The sequence below is a fragment of the Copadichromis virginalis genome, linkage group LG15 (genome assembly GCF_057382275.1).
Source record: "Copadichromis virginalis isolate Kocher_CV1m ecotype Utaka linkage group LG15, C_Virginalis_male_GT1.1, whole genome shotgun sequence".
Lineage (NCBI taxonomy): Eukaryota > Metazoa > Chordata > Actinopteri > Cichliformes > Cichlidae > Copadichromis > Copadichromis virginalis.
In genome coordinates this window covers 34,283,321-34,298,144 of record NC_140632.1, presented here as the reverse complement: position 1 = coordinate 34,298,144, position 14,824 = coordinate 34,283,321, and the positions used below count along the sequence as shown (strand labels likewise).

The following is a 14,824-nucleotide window of genomic DNA, read 5'->3' as shown; positions in this document are numbered from 1 at the left end:
CCATGAAGGTTTGGACTTGGATGTGAAGTGTGCATGAGCGAGCCACAGGAACCAGTAGGACTGCCATGTCATCACATCTATTGTTTAACATGTATAAAACAAAGTCTTGATGCAGGACAGACATCCTGTCCAAAGTGTCGCCAAGAATTACCAAATGACTTCCAGCCACACGTCTCTGAAGATCTACGGTGAGTTTTTGAGATTTAAAAAAAAATAAATTTTACAGCATGTACCGCCTGTAAAACTTCAAAGAGACTCTTCTCTCATCATCTTGGAATAGAGCTGTAGAGTCTTAAACACATGTTTATAAGATTTTTAAGACTAAGTATAATAACCTTTATTTGAATTGAGAAGTAGGAAATTTTCAAATCTTTAAGACATGCTCAACTGGTGTATGTTATCTGGCTTTATACCCAGTATCATCTGTATAGCAAGTAAAATTTATGCTATGTTTTTGAATGATACTGCCTTAGGGAAGTATTTATAATGTAAACAGAAGTGTTCGTAGCACAGAACTCTGTTGAACTCCATAAATAAACTTTGTTTATAAAGAAAACTTCCCGTTTATATGAACAAACTGGAATTTATTTGATAGACATTATTTAAACTACTACAGCACAGTACCTATAATACCTATGGTATGCGCTAATCTCTGTAATAAAATACTATGTTCAGCAGTGTTGAACACTGCTCTGTGGTATAACAGGACAAGCACACAGATGAGTCCACTGTTAGTGGCCTTAAGAAGATCACTTGTGATCTTCACTTCACTGTTTCTGCACTGTGATGAGCTCTGAAACCTTGCAAACTACTCTTTCAAGAATTTTTGAGATAATGGATGGTTGGAGATATCAGATCCAATGTGTGTTCTTCAGTAGAACAACAAAGAAGATCCAAACTGGTTGGGTGCAAGGGTGCAGGCCAGTTTCAATCTACAGCTTCATGTTGTCCCACAGTAATAAATCACTTGGTGTTTTTTTTTTTTGTTTTGTTTTTTGTTTTGTTTTTTGTTTTTTTTGCCTGTCACGTTTGGTTCTTTTGCCATCAGAATTGTTGTCTAAAGGCAAAGAAAGATGCCCAACGGATTTACTTTACCAAATGGACCATCCCAGCCTTGCCGTATTGGTCTATTTGATTCACCTTTGCTTTTATTGTTTATTTTATTTTCATTTGCTGAACACGGGACAGACTTCACTTGGGAAAAGAAAAGGGAGAAAGAAAGAGGGAAAGAAAAAGAGTGGGGAAGAGGGACGGTGATATAGGGCAAAAACCAACAAAACAAAAAATACATATATCAATCACCTGGATCACCTGTTGAGAAAGAAAAAACAGAAAACAAGCAAAGAAAAAGAGAGCAATATAATAAACAACATCATCGCTATGATCTATGTGAATATAACAGTAAATACTAAATATTAAACATTATTGTGCAGCACGTAAGATCGACAGCGCACAGTGTGCTTTGAGGTAGGAGCCAAAAAGGGTGTAGTTTGTTTGTGTGAGCACCCGTGTGTACACCTGTGAGCATGAGCGCGCTTGTATTTAAAAGGTTCCTTCATGTAATGATCTGCTAGAGGTTGTGGGGAGCCATAGCCCCGTCCTCCTGGGCATGAAGCAGGTATGGAGGAGATCAAGGCTCCAGACATCCAGAGGCCCCAAGAGCAAAGGAGACCAAGAAAGACCAACGGAGGGGCAACCATGCCACTATCCCGGAAAGAGCTAAGGAGAGCCCCAGATGAGGGGTCGCCCAGCAGCCGCGGAGCAGAAGCCAGGGGGGGTTGCAGTGACGTACCCGTGAGCTCCGCCGGCAGCCAGCTGTGCCAGAGTGACCGAGCCCCAGGCCAAGAGGCCGGGGGCACCCCACCCCCGAAGGAGCCCGAGCCCCGACAAGCAGCCACCAGGAGTGAGCCGATGGGTACCTGGACGCCCATCCCCGGACACAAAGAACCACCAATGCACCGATGTCTGAGGGCGTCTGCCACTGGCAGGGGGAGTGGTGGGGGGAGATAGGCCTCCATACCATGGAAGGCCTGAGATGTCCCTAGAGAGGTGGCGTCTGATACCCAACCTGACATATAGACACAAACAAACAGGCACACACAGATACAAACATCCATTCCGACCTTCATGCTCTCATATGCAATTACTCAGCACTCACCCAACGTGGAGACAGACATAAATAGACACTGTACACACGATCACACTCCCCAAGCGTACTCTAAACCCCAGGTCTAGGTACCCTTGCCCCTGGAGGGGGAAACTGCACCCAGACCCAGGTAGTGTGACCCTTTTCCCTGGGGTGGAGAGAAGCAGACCGCCCCGACTCCGCAGCAGCAGGGAGGCCCCACACTCCAGACCCCAATCGGACGGCCAACTCCTCCTCCTAGCCCCCCCCCCCCCCCCCCCCCCACCCCAACAGGCAACAGAGAAACGGGGGTGTGTGAAGACTCCAATCCTCCCTCCGCCCGCTCATATGTAGTGTTGATGCATGTGTGTTCTAAGGTGCATTTAAAATCCAGGGGGGCATGGAGCTACCTGCCAGAGAGCAGCAGGTAAGCGCATGGCCCCTCCCTCCTGATAGCCCTCAGTGTCTATGTGTATTTAAAATTGAGAAGTGGGCAACGACGCCAGGGGTGAGGTCGTACACCCTGATGGTCTTCTGGATGACGTGTAGCGTGACCACCCCCAAGGCCCTATATGTAAGTGTGAGTAATGTGAATGACTAAGTTGTGGGATAAAATTGAGGCACAGGCAGCCAGAAGGGGACAGAGGGGGGGATGCCTCCCCTGCACCCTGGTGACACACCTTTACCCCAAGGCCCTGCATGTGTGGATGATTGCGGTGGAGTGGGAAGAGGGAGGCAGCTGGAGATGGGGTGGGAAGGAAGGGAGGGGCAAGTGGCCCCTCCCTGGGGCCAGCTTCCCCGCTGACCCTAGTAGGCACCCCCACACTCTGCAACCCACTAGGGAAAGGGGGCCCAGGCCCATCCGGACCGGGGCCCAGTTCAGCAGCACCACCCGGCCCCATAGAGCCCAGGGCAGCCCACCTGACCCCATCACAGAGAAAACTGCACCCACCCTGTCATCCACCTATCTTCCAGACTACACAAGACAGTAGACACCCAGGCTGAGTTCTTCCTCCACCTTTCCTATATCTCTCCCCACCTGCAGAGTCAGTCCCTTGAGAGAGGAGACCTCCTGCAAGATGTAACAGCCTCCCCCACCAGTTGAAGAGCCCCCAGGTGGCTTGATGCACCGGCGGCACCCTGCGCCAGGGCTGAGCCTCCATACACCCACCGGCCCACAACCCCGATGAGTGCCTACCTTTTATGAAACCAGTGTGGTCAGGAGGAATTAAGAGGGGGGTTATTTTCTCTAATCTCTTTGAGAGAGTTTTGCAGATTATTTTAAGGTCTACATTTATAAGGGATATTGGACGATAGCTTGAGGGATATACAGGGTCTTTGCCTGGTTTTAGCAGGAGATTAATGTTTGCAGAATTCATATTTGATAGAAGTCTGCCCTTTTCTTTGATTTCCAACAACGTTCTGTAAAAAATTGGGGCTCGAATCGTTAAGAATTCTTTGTAGAATTCTGGACCTGGAGCCTTATTATTGGGCATACTTATCAGGGCTTCCTGGAGTTCAGTGGCGAATCCAGTGCCATTGCTTGAGTGTCTAATAATTTTTGAAAAGTTATGTTGTCCAAAAACTGATCAATTTAGTCTTTAGATGGGTTTATTTCTGGTGAATACAACGTTTTATAGAAATCCCTGAAAATGTTATTTATTTGTTTCAGTTCATATATTGTGTTCGAAGATGAATCTTGAACAGCACATATAGTTGTTTTTTCTTTATTTATTTTTAGCTGGTTTGCTAGAAATTGACCAGATTTATTAACATGTTCATAATTTTGTAAGTGTAGTCTTTGTACTAAGATTATTTTTTTTTTATCAATTATCTCATTTAATTCTAGTTTTGTTTTGCGTATTTTGTTCAATATTTCTTGATCTTGGTGTGATACGTAGGCTTCTTCTAGGGATTTGATGGTTTTTTCTAATTCCTGAATATTTTCGTTTTCTTCTTTCTTTTTATGTGATGAGAAAGAAATTATTTTACCTCTCATCACAGCTTTCCCTGCTTCCCATAGAACAGATGCTGATGTTCCGGGAGTGTCATTATAGCCTAAATATAGAGTCCATTCTTTTTTAAAGTATTTGATAAACTCTTCAGCTTTGAGTAGTGATGTATTAAATCTCCAGTTTTTACTTGGCGTAGTATTATTCTTGTGTATTAGTCTGAAAGATACAGGAGCATGATCACTGACAGCTATAGGGTGAATCTCAGTGTCTGAAATGTCACTCAGCAGTGAGCTGCTGACCAAAAAGTAATCCAGACGAGAGTAGGAGTGATGGACATGTGAGGAAAAAAAGCATATTCCTTACTGTTGGGGTGAAGGGAGTGCCATGCATCGCAAAGGCCAAAGTTGCTCATGTACTGTTTGATTATATTTGTGGACTGCCAATTACGCTGAGTTCCTGCTGTATTGATAAATCGCAACAAAAAGTTTCTGGCACAACTTCACCTGCTTCCAAGGTGCATGGAGAGGATGAAAGAATTCACAAAGCAGGAACTCCAGCAACACTTGAGAGAAGATGAACAACTTTAATAATTGACCAACGCGTTTTGGCTTGTGGCCTTCATAAGGGACCCTGATGAAGGCCACAAGCCGAAACGCGTCATGAACAACAATCATCAACATTTGGACCATATACACTTACAATACATAGCTTTTTATCAAGTACAGATAGTTTAATGATTAAGAATCTGCCCTCTGGATCTATAACTGTATCGAGTACTGTGAAATTAATATTTTTATGTATTAAAATTGCTACTCCCCTTTGTCTAGAATTATAACAAGCTGAGAACACATTAGGAAACTCGGGTGTTTTAAGTTCATTTGAACCTCTATGAGGTCTGTGGGTCTCTTGTAAAAGGACATCTGCCTGTAGTTTTTTTGAGTTGGTTAAATATTTTTAACCTCTTTTCTCTGGAGCCAGCTCCATTTACATTCCATGTAACAAACCTTAGTGCGCCCATCGATGTGTTTTGTATAACTAAGGGTGTACGCTGTGTGTGTTGTTTAGACAGGTGGAGAAAATGCATCAGAAGGAGAGAGAGAAAAAAAATGTGTGGCGAGATGCTCCCTGAGTCTGACTATGTGTGTGCATATTTACTAATATGAGTACGTTTGACTTAAGTGTGTGTATCCTATACGTCTGTGTGCGCTGTCTGATTGATGTAAATGTGCTGCCGTTGAGCGCATGACTGTGCGTGATCGTGCTGTGCGTATGTGTCGAAATAAAGGATGTTGTTTGTGGATGAGTCTGGAACCAGGTGATCGAAGCAGTGAAAGAAAATAAAAAGAAAGACACCAAGGACAAGGGTAAACGGCATAAAAAAGAGGGGGGGGGGGAGAGAAAAAAAAAAAACAACCCGGAAACATTCCAATTAAACCACTGATGGAGAGTGACTGTGTTAATTCTGCTATGAAATCACACTTAAGTTGCGATTTGATATTGGTAAGTTAAACAGATGTTAATGCAAGTTAGTGTGAGTGGATAGGGAAAGGGTGTAGCGGAATCTTGTCTGTTGGGAAGATAAGATTCCGCTTCTGGATGAAGCTGCATCGGATGGGGAAGAGGACCCTGGGTCGTTCCAGGATCTCTTTTGGGAACTGGTCGTTTATGCTGAAGTCCATTCCTTTTAATTCCCTGCCGTGACTTTTCACATGTTCCTTTTGTTTGAAGTGGCCGAATTTGGCCATAATAGGACGTGGTCTCCTGGCCGCTGCCCGCATGGGTCAGATGCAATGCACTCTATCAAAGGCGATGTTCTTTACGGTGTCCTCCGGGAGCTTCAGGTGGGTTTTGATGAAGCTTTTCACTGTAGTCTCCGCGTCTTCTCCAGCGGCTTCTGGAATACCAGAAAAATTATCTCGCATGCCACGAGCTTGTAGATCAATGACTGTCTCTTTTATTTTTTTATTTTCTCTGTTTAGCTGGGTAACATTTTCAGTGAGACATTTCACCGACTCCCTTAGCATGGCATTTTCAGCAGTGAGCGTTTCCACCTGCTGCTGGCTGAACTCCAGGGATTCTCACAAGGATTTAAATTCCCGGTGTAGAATCTTCACCAAGGACAGCCTTGTATCGTAACTGGACAATTGTTTGTCGATTGACTCAAGGATGTCTGCAATATCTTTGCCGGGGGAATCTGCCGGGCGGCATCTTTTCGATGACGGCGTCTCAGATTTGGCCAGGGAAGAGCACTTCTTCATTACGAGATCCTTGAAGCACTGATCAGTGTAATCTTGGAGAGCCTCTAAACTCTCCCTCTTGTTCTCCAGGGTGTTGGAGATGATTTAGACAAATGTTGTTAGTTGTAAGACAATTTGTTAAGTCAAATTGTTGAATGTTGTCATTGTGGTGCTTAAATTTGTAAAGTCTTAGGCTACGTTCACACTGCAGGCGAAAGCGCATCAAATCCGATTTTTTTGACCCTATGCGACCCATATCCGATCATGGTATAACAGTTTGAATGGCACAAATCCGATATTTTCAAATCCGATCTGGGTCACTTTTGTATGTGTCACGGTTTGCCGGGGCAAGCCGTGTGAATAATAATGGATCCAAACTGCAGGCTGCTGAAGTGGAGGGTGAGTTTATTTGCAACCAAAAGGTACAACAGACAGGGTGGCGAGGAACAGAATGGTGAAAACTCTAAACTGGGAAAACTAAATAAAACACTAACCGGAATACGAACGTGACTTGCAGGGAGAATGACCAGAGAATCAACACAGAAGGGTGGAAAGGAAATAACACAGACGAACCAGCAACTACTATGACAGAAGACACAACTTAAATATACTCAGAGAACACAGGGGGATTACATACAGGTGGGAACACAGCTGGGAGTAATTAACATGACGAGACTAGGGAGGCAAACTGAAAACACTCACATAAGACACAGACCTTCACAATAAAACAGGAACTTACACATGAAAGGACACAAACTAAGAAACGCGGACTAGATACAGGAACACACGGGCAGAACAGAGTAAACACTAACCAGAGGAAGAACAGAACCAAAATCACGAAGAGAAAACACAAAACGCTGGGTCAAAAGGACCCAGGATCATGACAGTATGTGGTACTGAATCCGATACATATCCGATGTTTTAGAAAGCGACTGCTGTGTGAATGGTCAAACCACCGTCTTTTACGTCACTGACACAAGACAGACGCCAATTATCAGCTCCGGAGAAGCACCTGAGAAGACATCGCGAACGCTTCCTGGCCATCCCGTGTAGATGTCAGTGAAACTGTTGGGAAGACAGCATTGGAGAAACGTGAACATTTTATTTGTACTGTATAATCTGACAGAAATCTGCAACTATCCTTTGAAGCACCGCTCCTCTCTAAAACAGCAATAGGGATAATTATTAGGTTATTTACATTATTATGTAAATAACAAAATAACTTAAAGCAAAAATTGGGAAACGTAAAGTCCGAAGTCTTTATATTAAGGGCCATCAGTCAAACAATATTGTTTGCTCTGGGTCTAAACAGAGCGCGTTGTGTCTGACATATTCTTTTGCGCATGCGGGCCGCTTTGAGCGTTCACACTAGAGCGCGTTTGCTGTCGCATTTTATTTGTAGTGTGAACAAGCAGACAAAAAAATCGGATTTGATCAAAAAATCGGAATTGAGCATTAAGACCTGCAGTGTGAACGTAGCCATAGTTCAAACTATAGGATCAAGACATTCCTTTTTATCCGTTTTATCACAAGCACATCCCTTGTGAAGATTCTGTTTGATGTTGTAAGCTTCCTGCTTTTATGATCAGGAGCAGGAGGTCACACAAACGCACCCCCATGACACACACACACACAGACACACAGTGCCTTGTCTTAGAACCATTGGGGGGGTTTACATTGGTGCTTGGTTGTGTTGTGGTGTATTGTGTAAACTGTAACTGTTATGGGAATAAATAGCTGCGAGGAAAGCTTCTCTTTGAAGGATTTGGGCTAGTTAAAGACTGGTTGAAGATGTTCTGTTTTGTCTTGTGTTCTTCGTGAGGAATAAGTCTCTAAACTAGCGGGGCCTGTGGAAACACAGACCCAACGCAATTGATAAGTGTATTTGGTAATACTGAAGCTTAAAGGAATTTGTTCAATTCTAAGCTACCATTCGCTTTAATTTTCCGCCAAAATCTCCAGCGTCTGACGTCAGTTACAACATGAGTCGCTTACCTTGTCCGTCACTTCCGTCACTTACCTCCTCCCTGTAGTAAATGACTGGGTGTTACTGTGAAACAGGATCCATCAGAAAAGTGGCTTACTGACAAAATATCGTTTTAAGAAATAACTTTAAAAAGAGTAACAACATTTGGTAATCTCTAATAAAAACAAATTGTTGCAGTTTTTAAACATTTTTATATTGCATTTACTTTTTGTATGTCTGCAGAGCATCTACCAAGAAAAATGCAGGATTCAGGCAACGTTGTGATGGTTTCTTTATTGATCTGCTCTCTACTGTGTGGTTCAAGGACAATACACCTCCAACTAGAGGTGTCATCAACCACCTTATGTCCTGCCTGATGATTGAGACAGGTACCACTTACTGTAGAGCACTATATCATATCAAGATTACAATAGTACATGTCAAAATTATGTACTATTTTTTCTTTGTTTTTTAATTTTAATTGACACATGTTGGAAAATTCTGAAGATTATTGGTCTTTTATAATATTTATTTTACTTTCAAACAGAACATAAACAGATCGACGCCAAAGCTTTAGCACCTTTCGAGGACTCACCAGATAAAAACCCAGCTGTGCGATCAATAATCCTCAAACTCCTACTAAAGTGCAGGTAGGTGACCTAGAGTATTCTACAAAAGTTTTGAGCAACCCCTCATTTCTTTGTATTTCATTTCCAAAGAGTCCAACTTAGATGCAGAATCTCTGTTACTGACACAATTCGGTGATGCAGGCCTGACAAATCAGTCAAGTCAAGTCATTGTGCCACCTGAGCTGAATTCTCTGATAGCACTTTTACTACAAGTTACACTGATTCTTACAATTTGTTAATAACAATCTTGAACACCCATATTGCGATAAATTATTGCATTTCAAAGTTGAATTATCCAGTGCACACTTCTTCTTCTTCTTCTTCTTTTTCTTCTTCTTCTTCTTCTTCTTCATCATCATCATCATCCAGGTTAACAAAAAATGAGACACAAAATAATCAGAACTGTAATTATATAAAAGAATTTTTTAAAAACCAATTGCATGTAAAGAAAACAAAATATTAAATGAAAAGGTGTATGCTTTAACTTTTTAATGTAAACATATTCCCGTATTGTTAATCATATCTTTTCTTATTTTTTTATTTTTTTAAATTATTTTTCATTATATTATTCCGCTGAGTTTATGAAAAACTCAGCGGAATAATTGTGTGGATGCCTTAATAGGCATCCACACTATTGAGTTCCTGTTTCTCTTTCTTCTTTATTATTGTGTGGATGCTTTAAGCATCCACACTATTGAGTTCCTGTTTCTCTTTATTGTGTGGATGCCTTAATAGGCATCCACACTATTGAGTTCCTGTTTCTCTTTATTCTTTATTATTCCGGGTGTTTCCGTACACTTTTTGCCGTGGATCTACTTCCACAATTTTTGTGCTATTTTCACCGTTCAAACTCTAAACTGTTCTGCTCTTTCTGCTAATGCCGGCTATGACTTTTGGTGTTTATTACTATTATACTTTTTAAAATATTACACTTTTTTCCTTTAATTTGTCCCATTGAAATGAATGGGAAACTTCCACAATTCTGCTAAAACTTTCTTGTCTTTGAAACTTAACTACTGCCTCATACTTTCACCTAGAAACTTCATTCAAACTTTAAAATGTTCTCAAATGATTTGGCTATTCCTGTATGATTCAGCTTTTTCAGATCTTCTACCGTTTTAATCTTATCCCTCTTTGAGTTTTCAGTTGCAAAATTGTGATTTTTCAGAAAATACATGCGTTGCTATGGTTGCTATGCAATTAACTCAGAGGGGACAGTGAAACTATTTGAATTTTCTCTTCATGTCCAAACAACTTCTTGCTACTCGCTCAATTTCCACTCAAGCCCCACACATTATACATCAAAACGTAGGTATTTTTGCTGGCTTTCAGAAAATGTCACTATCATTGTTGTGGGACTTATAGATTTTTTGCAAATCTCCTCAGAGTAACACAAAGTCAGAAAACTCTCCATATAAACTCAATGGAGAGTTTGTTCAAAATCACCGCTGGATTTCTCTAATGAGAGGCATTTTCAAATTGTCATATCTCCTTAACGAAGCGAAGTTAAGACATGAGGCTTGTCCCGATATATCTTCAGACACTCCTGATGCTCACAATTCAAGAATTATTTTCTCACCTATTACCGTTCTGAGATGAGTTAGACTTGATTGAGGGGTGGAAATTTGTCCCTCGCTCAGATTTCATCAGATTTCAATCTCTGGAAATGAACCACTTTTTTCTCTCGTCATATCTTTTTGATGGATTTCCACAGAGCCCTGAAAATTTCCATGACTGTTCACCAAAGCTTGCTGTTTCTTACGGTGAAAGAATGATTTTGATGCTCCATATAGATTTAGAGTTACAAAAGGTTGTTTGAGAGCAAGTAAGGCAGTTTTTGCTTCGCCTCTACACAGTTACAGTGTATTACAAGTCATATATCTTTAATAATTTATATTTTATCTCTGAATTATGAAGACCTGAAGATTCCCCCATCTCTTCTGAATAAAACGATGCCTGAATGACCGTTCTAGCCTCTACGGTTAGGAAATTATGGCCATTTGTTCGAGGGGAATCCTGAATGTCAGAAATACACTGAAGAAAACTCACACCTCTCTCTGTGTCTGTGTGTGTAAGGGCTGACTACAGCAGGTGCAGCTAATTTAACTGACCTACATATACCAAGCCCAGACTCTCCACAGCTCCTGTTCCCTTTACTGTCTGTGTATGTGTGTCTGTGTATCAATATTTCTCCTATGTTTAGGTATTACTCCTCAATCATAGTATTTCTGCTAAAGCAAAGTACTTCTACTACATCTAAGTACTTTTGCCAAATCATAGTATTTCTGCTAAATCATAGTATTTCTTCCAATTCATAGTATTTGTGCAAAATCATGGTATTTGTGCAAAATCATGGTTTTGGGGCCAAATATTTCTGTTATTTTATAATATATGTGCTGAATATATTATATGTGCCAAATCATAGTATTTATCCCAAATTATAGTATTTATGCCAAATTACAGTATTTCTGCTAAAATGCAGAAATAGTACCTTTTAGCAGGAATTTCTACCAAAAGATAGTACTTCTGCTAAATCAGAGTATTTCTGCTAAACCAGAGTATTCCTGCCAAATCATAGTATTTGTACTGAAACATGGTACTTCTGCCCAATCATAGTATTTATACCCAATCATAGTATTTCTGCTAAATCATAGCATTTGTGCCAAATCATGGTATTTGTGCAAAAACATAGTATGTCTGCAAAACCATAGTATATCTCTTATGTTATAGTATTACTACTAAGGCATAGTATTTCTGCCAAATCATAGTATGTGTGCCAAATCGCAGTATTTATACCAAATCACAGTATTTGTGGTAAAACATAGTATTTCTGCCATATTGTGGTATTTGTGCAAGAACATTGAACTGTTATGTTATAGTATTACTACTAAGTCATAGTATTTCTGCATTGTTATAGTATTTGTACTAAAACGTAGTATCTCTGCCAAGTCATAGAATTACTGCAATTTCATAGTTTTTTTTAGGAAATCTGTTATGTTATAGTATTACTACTAAGTCATAGTATTTCTGCCAAATCACAGTATTTGTGCCAAAGCATCGTATTTGTATGGAGTCATAGTATTTCTTCTAAATCATAGTATTTCAATCAAATCTCAGTAGTTGTTGTTAAAACGCAGTATTATTGCCAAATCATAGTATTTGTACCCAATCATAGTATTTCTGCTAAATCATAGCATTTGTGCCAAATCATGGTATTTGTGCAAAATCATAGTATGTCTGCAAAACCATAGTATATCTTTTATGTCATAGTATTACTACTAAGGCATAGTATTTCTGCCAAATCATAGTATTTGTACTAAATCATAGTACTTGTGCCAAATCATAGTATTTGTTGAACATCATAGTATTGGAACCAAAACATAGTATTTGTCCCAAAGCATCGTATTTGTATGGAGTAATAGTATTTCTTCTAAATCATAGTATTTCAATCAAATCTCAGTAGTTGTGTTAAAATGCAGTATTATTGCCAAATCATAGTATTTGTACCCAATCATAGTATTTTTGCCAAATCGTGGTATTTGTGCCCAATTAATAATTCTGTTATGTTATAGTATTACTACTAAGTCGTAGAATATCTGTTATGTTATATTGTATCTGCGGAATATAGTATGTGTGCCAAATCGTAGTATTTACACCAAATCACAGTATTTTTGCTAAAACATAGTATTTCTGCCATATTGTGGTATTTGTGCAAGAACATTGAACTGTTATGTTATAGTATTACTACTAAGTCATAGTATTTCTGCGTTGTTATAGTATTTGTGCTAAAACGTAGTATCTCTGCCAAGTCATAGAATTAATGCAATTTCATAGTTTTTTTTTAGGAAATCTGTTATGTTATAGTATTACTACTAAGTCATAGTATTTCTGCCAAATCATAGTATTTGTACTAAATCATAGTACTTGTGCCAAATCATAGTATTTGTTGCACATCATAGTATTTGAACCAAAACATAGTATTTGTGCCAAAGCATCGTATTTGTATGGAGTAATAGTATTTCTTCTAAATCATAGTATTTCAATCAAATCTCAGTAGTTGTGTTAAAACACAGTATTATTGCCAAATCACAGTATTTCTGCCAAATCATAGTATTCCTTCAAAATCATAGTACTACTGCAATTTCATAGTATTTGAGCAAAATCATAGTATATGTGCAAAAACATTGCATTTCTGCAAAATCACAGTATATCTGTTATTTTATAGTATTACTACTAAGGCATAGTATTGCTGCCAAATCATAGTATTTGTACTAAATCATAGTACTTGTGCCAAATCATAGTATTTGTTGCACATCATAGTATTGGAACCAAAACATAGTATTTGTCCCAAAGCATCGTATTTGTATGGAGTAATAGTATTTCTTCTAAATCATAGTATTTCAATCAAATCTCAGTAGTTGTGTTAAAATGCAGTATTATTGCCAAATCATAGTATTTGTACCCAATCATAGTATTTTTGCCATGTCATCGTATTTGTGCCGAATCATGGTATTTTTGCCAAATCGTGGTATTTGTGCCCAATTAATAATTCTGTTATGTTATAGTATTACTACTAAGTCGTAGAATATCTGTTATGTTATAGTGTATCTGTGGAATATAGTATGTGTGCCAAATCATAGTATTTATACCAAACCACAGTATCTGTGCTAAAACATAGTATTTCTGCCATATTGTGGTATTTGTGCAAGAACATTGAACTGTTATGTTATAGTATTACTACTAAGTCATAGTATTTCTGCGTTGTTATAGTATTTGTGCTAAAACGTAGTATCTCTGCCAAGTCATAGAATTACTGCAATTTCATAGTTTTTTTTAGGAAATCTGTTATGTTATAGTATTACTACTAAGTCATAGTATTTCTGCCAAATCATAGTATTTGTGCCAAAGCATCGTATTTGTATGGAGTCATAGTATTTCAATAAAATCTCAGTAGTTGTTGTTAAAACGCAGTATTATTGCCAAACCATAGTATTTGTACCCAATCTTAGTATTTCTGCTAAATCATAGCATTTGTTCCAAATCATGGTATTTGTGCAAAAACATAGTATGTCTGCAAAACCATAGTATATCTCTTATGTTATAGTATTACTACTAAGGCATAGTATTTCTGCCAAATCATAGTGTTACGCCCCAGTCTAGGGGTACAGGAACGCAACACAAGTTTGAAAGAATTGCCCCGCCCTGGTCCCCAAAACCATACACAAAGGGAAACCAATTTCTTAGTGAATCGTGATTTATTTTTCTGCACTGCAAAAATGAAGCTCCGGGGTGAACAAAGGCCAAAATAACAAACAAAACAAGCTAAGTCAGGAGGAGGTGTTATCTACAACCCTATGTGAAATCAAATATCAAACAAAAGACAAGCGCTACACCTAACTCCCTAACTGAAATAAACAGGAGAAAACAGTGCAAGGAAAAACAATAAGGCAGCTCACCCCTTCTGTTGCAGTGCTATTTACAAGGCTATTTACAATGAAAACTAATGTACACACTATATACAAAACTCCAAAAAAGTCGCACAAAGTCACAGGCACAAAAGTCTCAGGTTTTGGAGGCCAGGGTCAGGTCTGCTGCTGCTGTCAGTGGCTGCCCCGGGACAACTGCTGGTGAGGGATTTGAAGAAGATCACATGGCCAGGGGACCAATCAGCAGCCGTCAGCTCATCCACTCCGGGACCTGCAAAGACTTAAAGGAACAGACAACAACAGCCACCAAAACAGATTATGGACAGGGCCATAACAATAGTATTTGTACTAAATCATAGTACTTGTGCCAAATCATAGTATTTGTTGCACATCATAGTATTGGAACCAAAACATAGTATTTGTCTCAAAGCATCGTATTTGTATGGAGTAATAGTATTTCTTCTAAATCATAGTATTTCAATCAAA

General features: G+C 39.5%; 1 protein-coding gene across 1 annotated transcript in view; it reads left to right on the top strand.

Moving 5' to 3' along the window:
* LOC146692838 (E3 ubiquitin-protein ligase rnf213-alpha-like) overlaps positions 1-14,824 on the top strand; it is a 46,111-nt gene that overhangs the window by 228 nt on the left and 31,059 nt on the right. The window contains exons 2-4 of the mRNA XM_085433056.1: positions 9-188; positions 8,527-8,672; positions 8,831-8,933. Of these exons, the coding sequence (XP_085289182.1) occupies positions 34-188; positions 8,527-8,672; positions 8,831-8,933 (404 nt within the window). The 5' untranslated portion in view covers positions 9-33. The remainder of the gene's footprint in view (positions 1-8; positions 189-8,526; positions 8,673-8,830; positions 8,934-14,824) is intronic.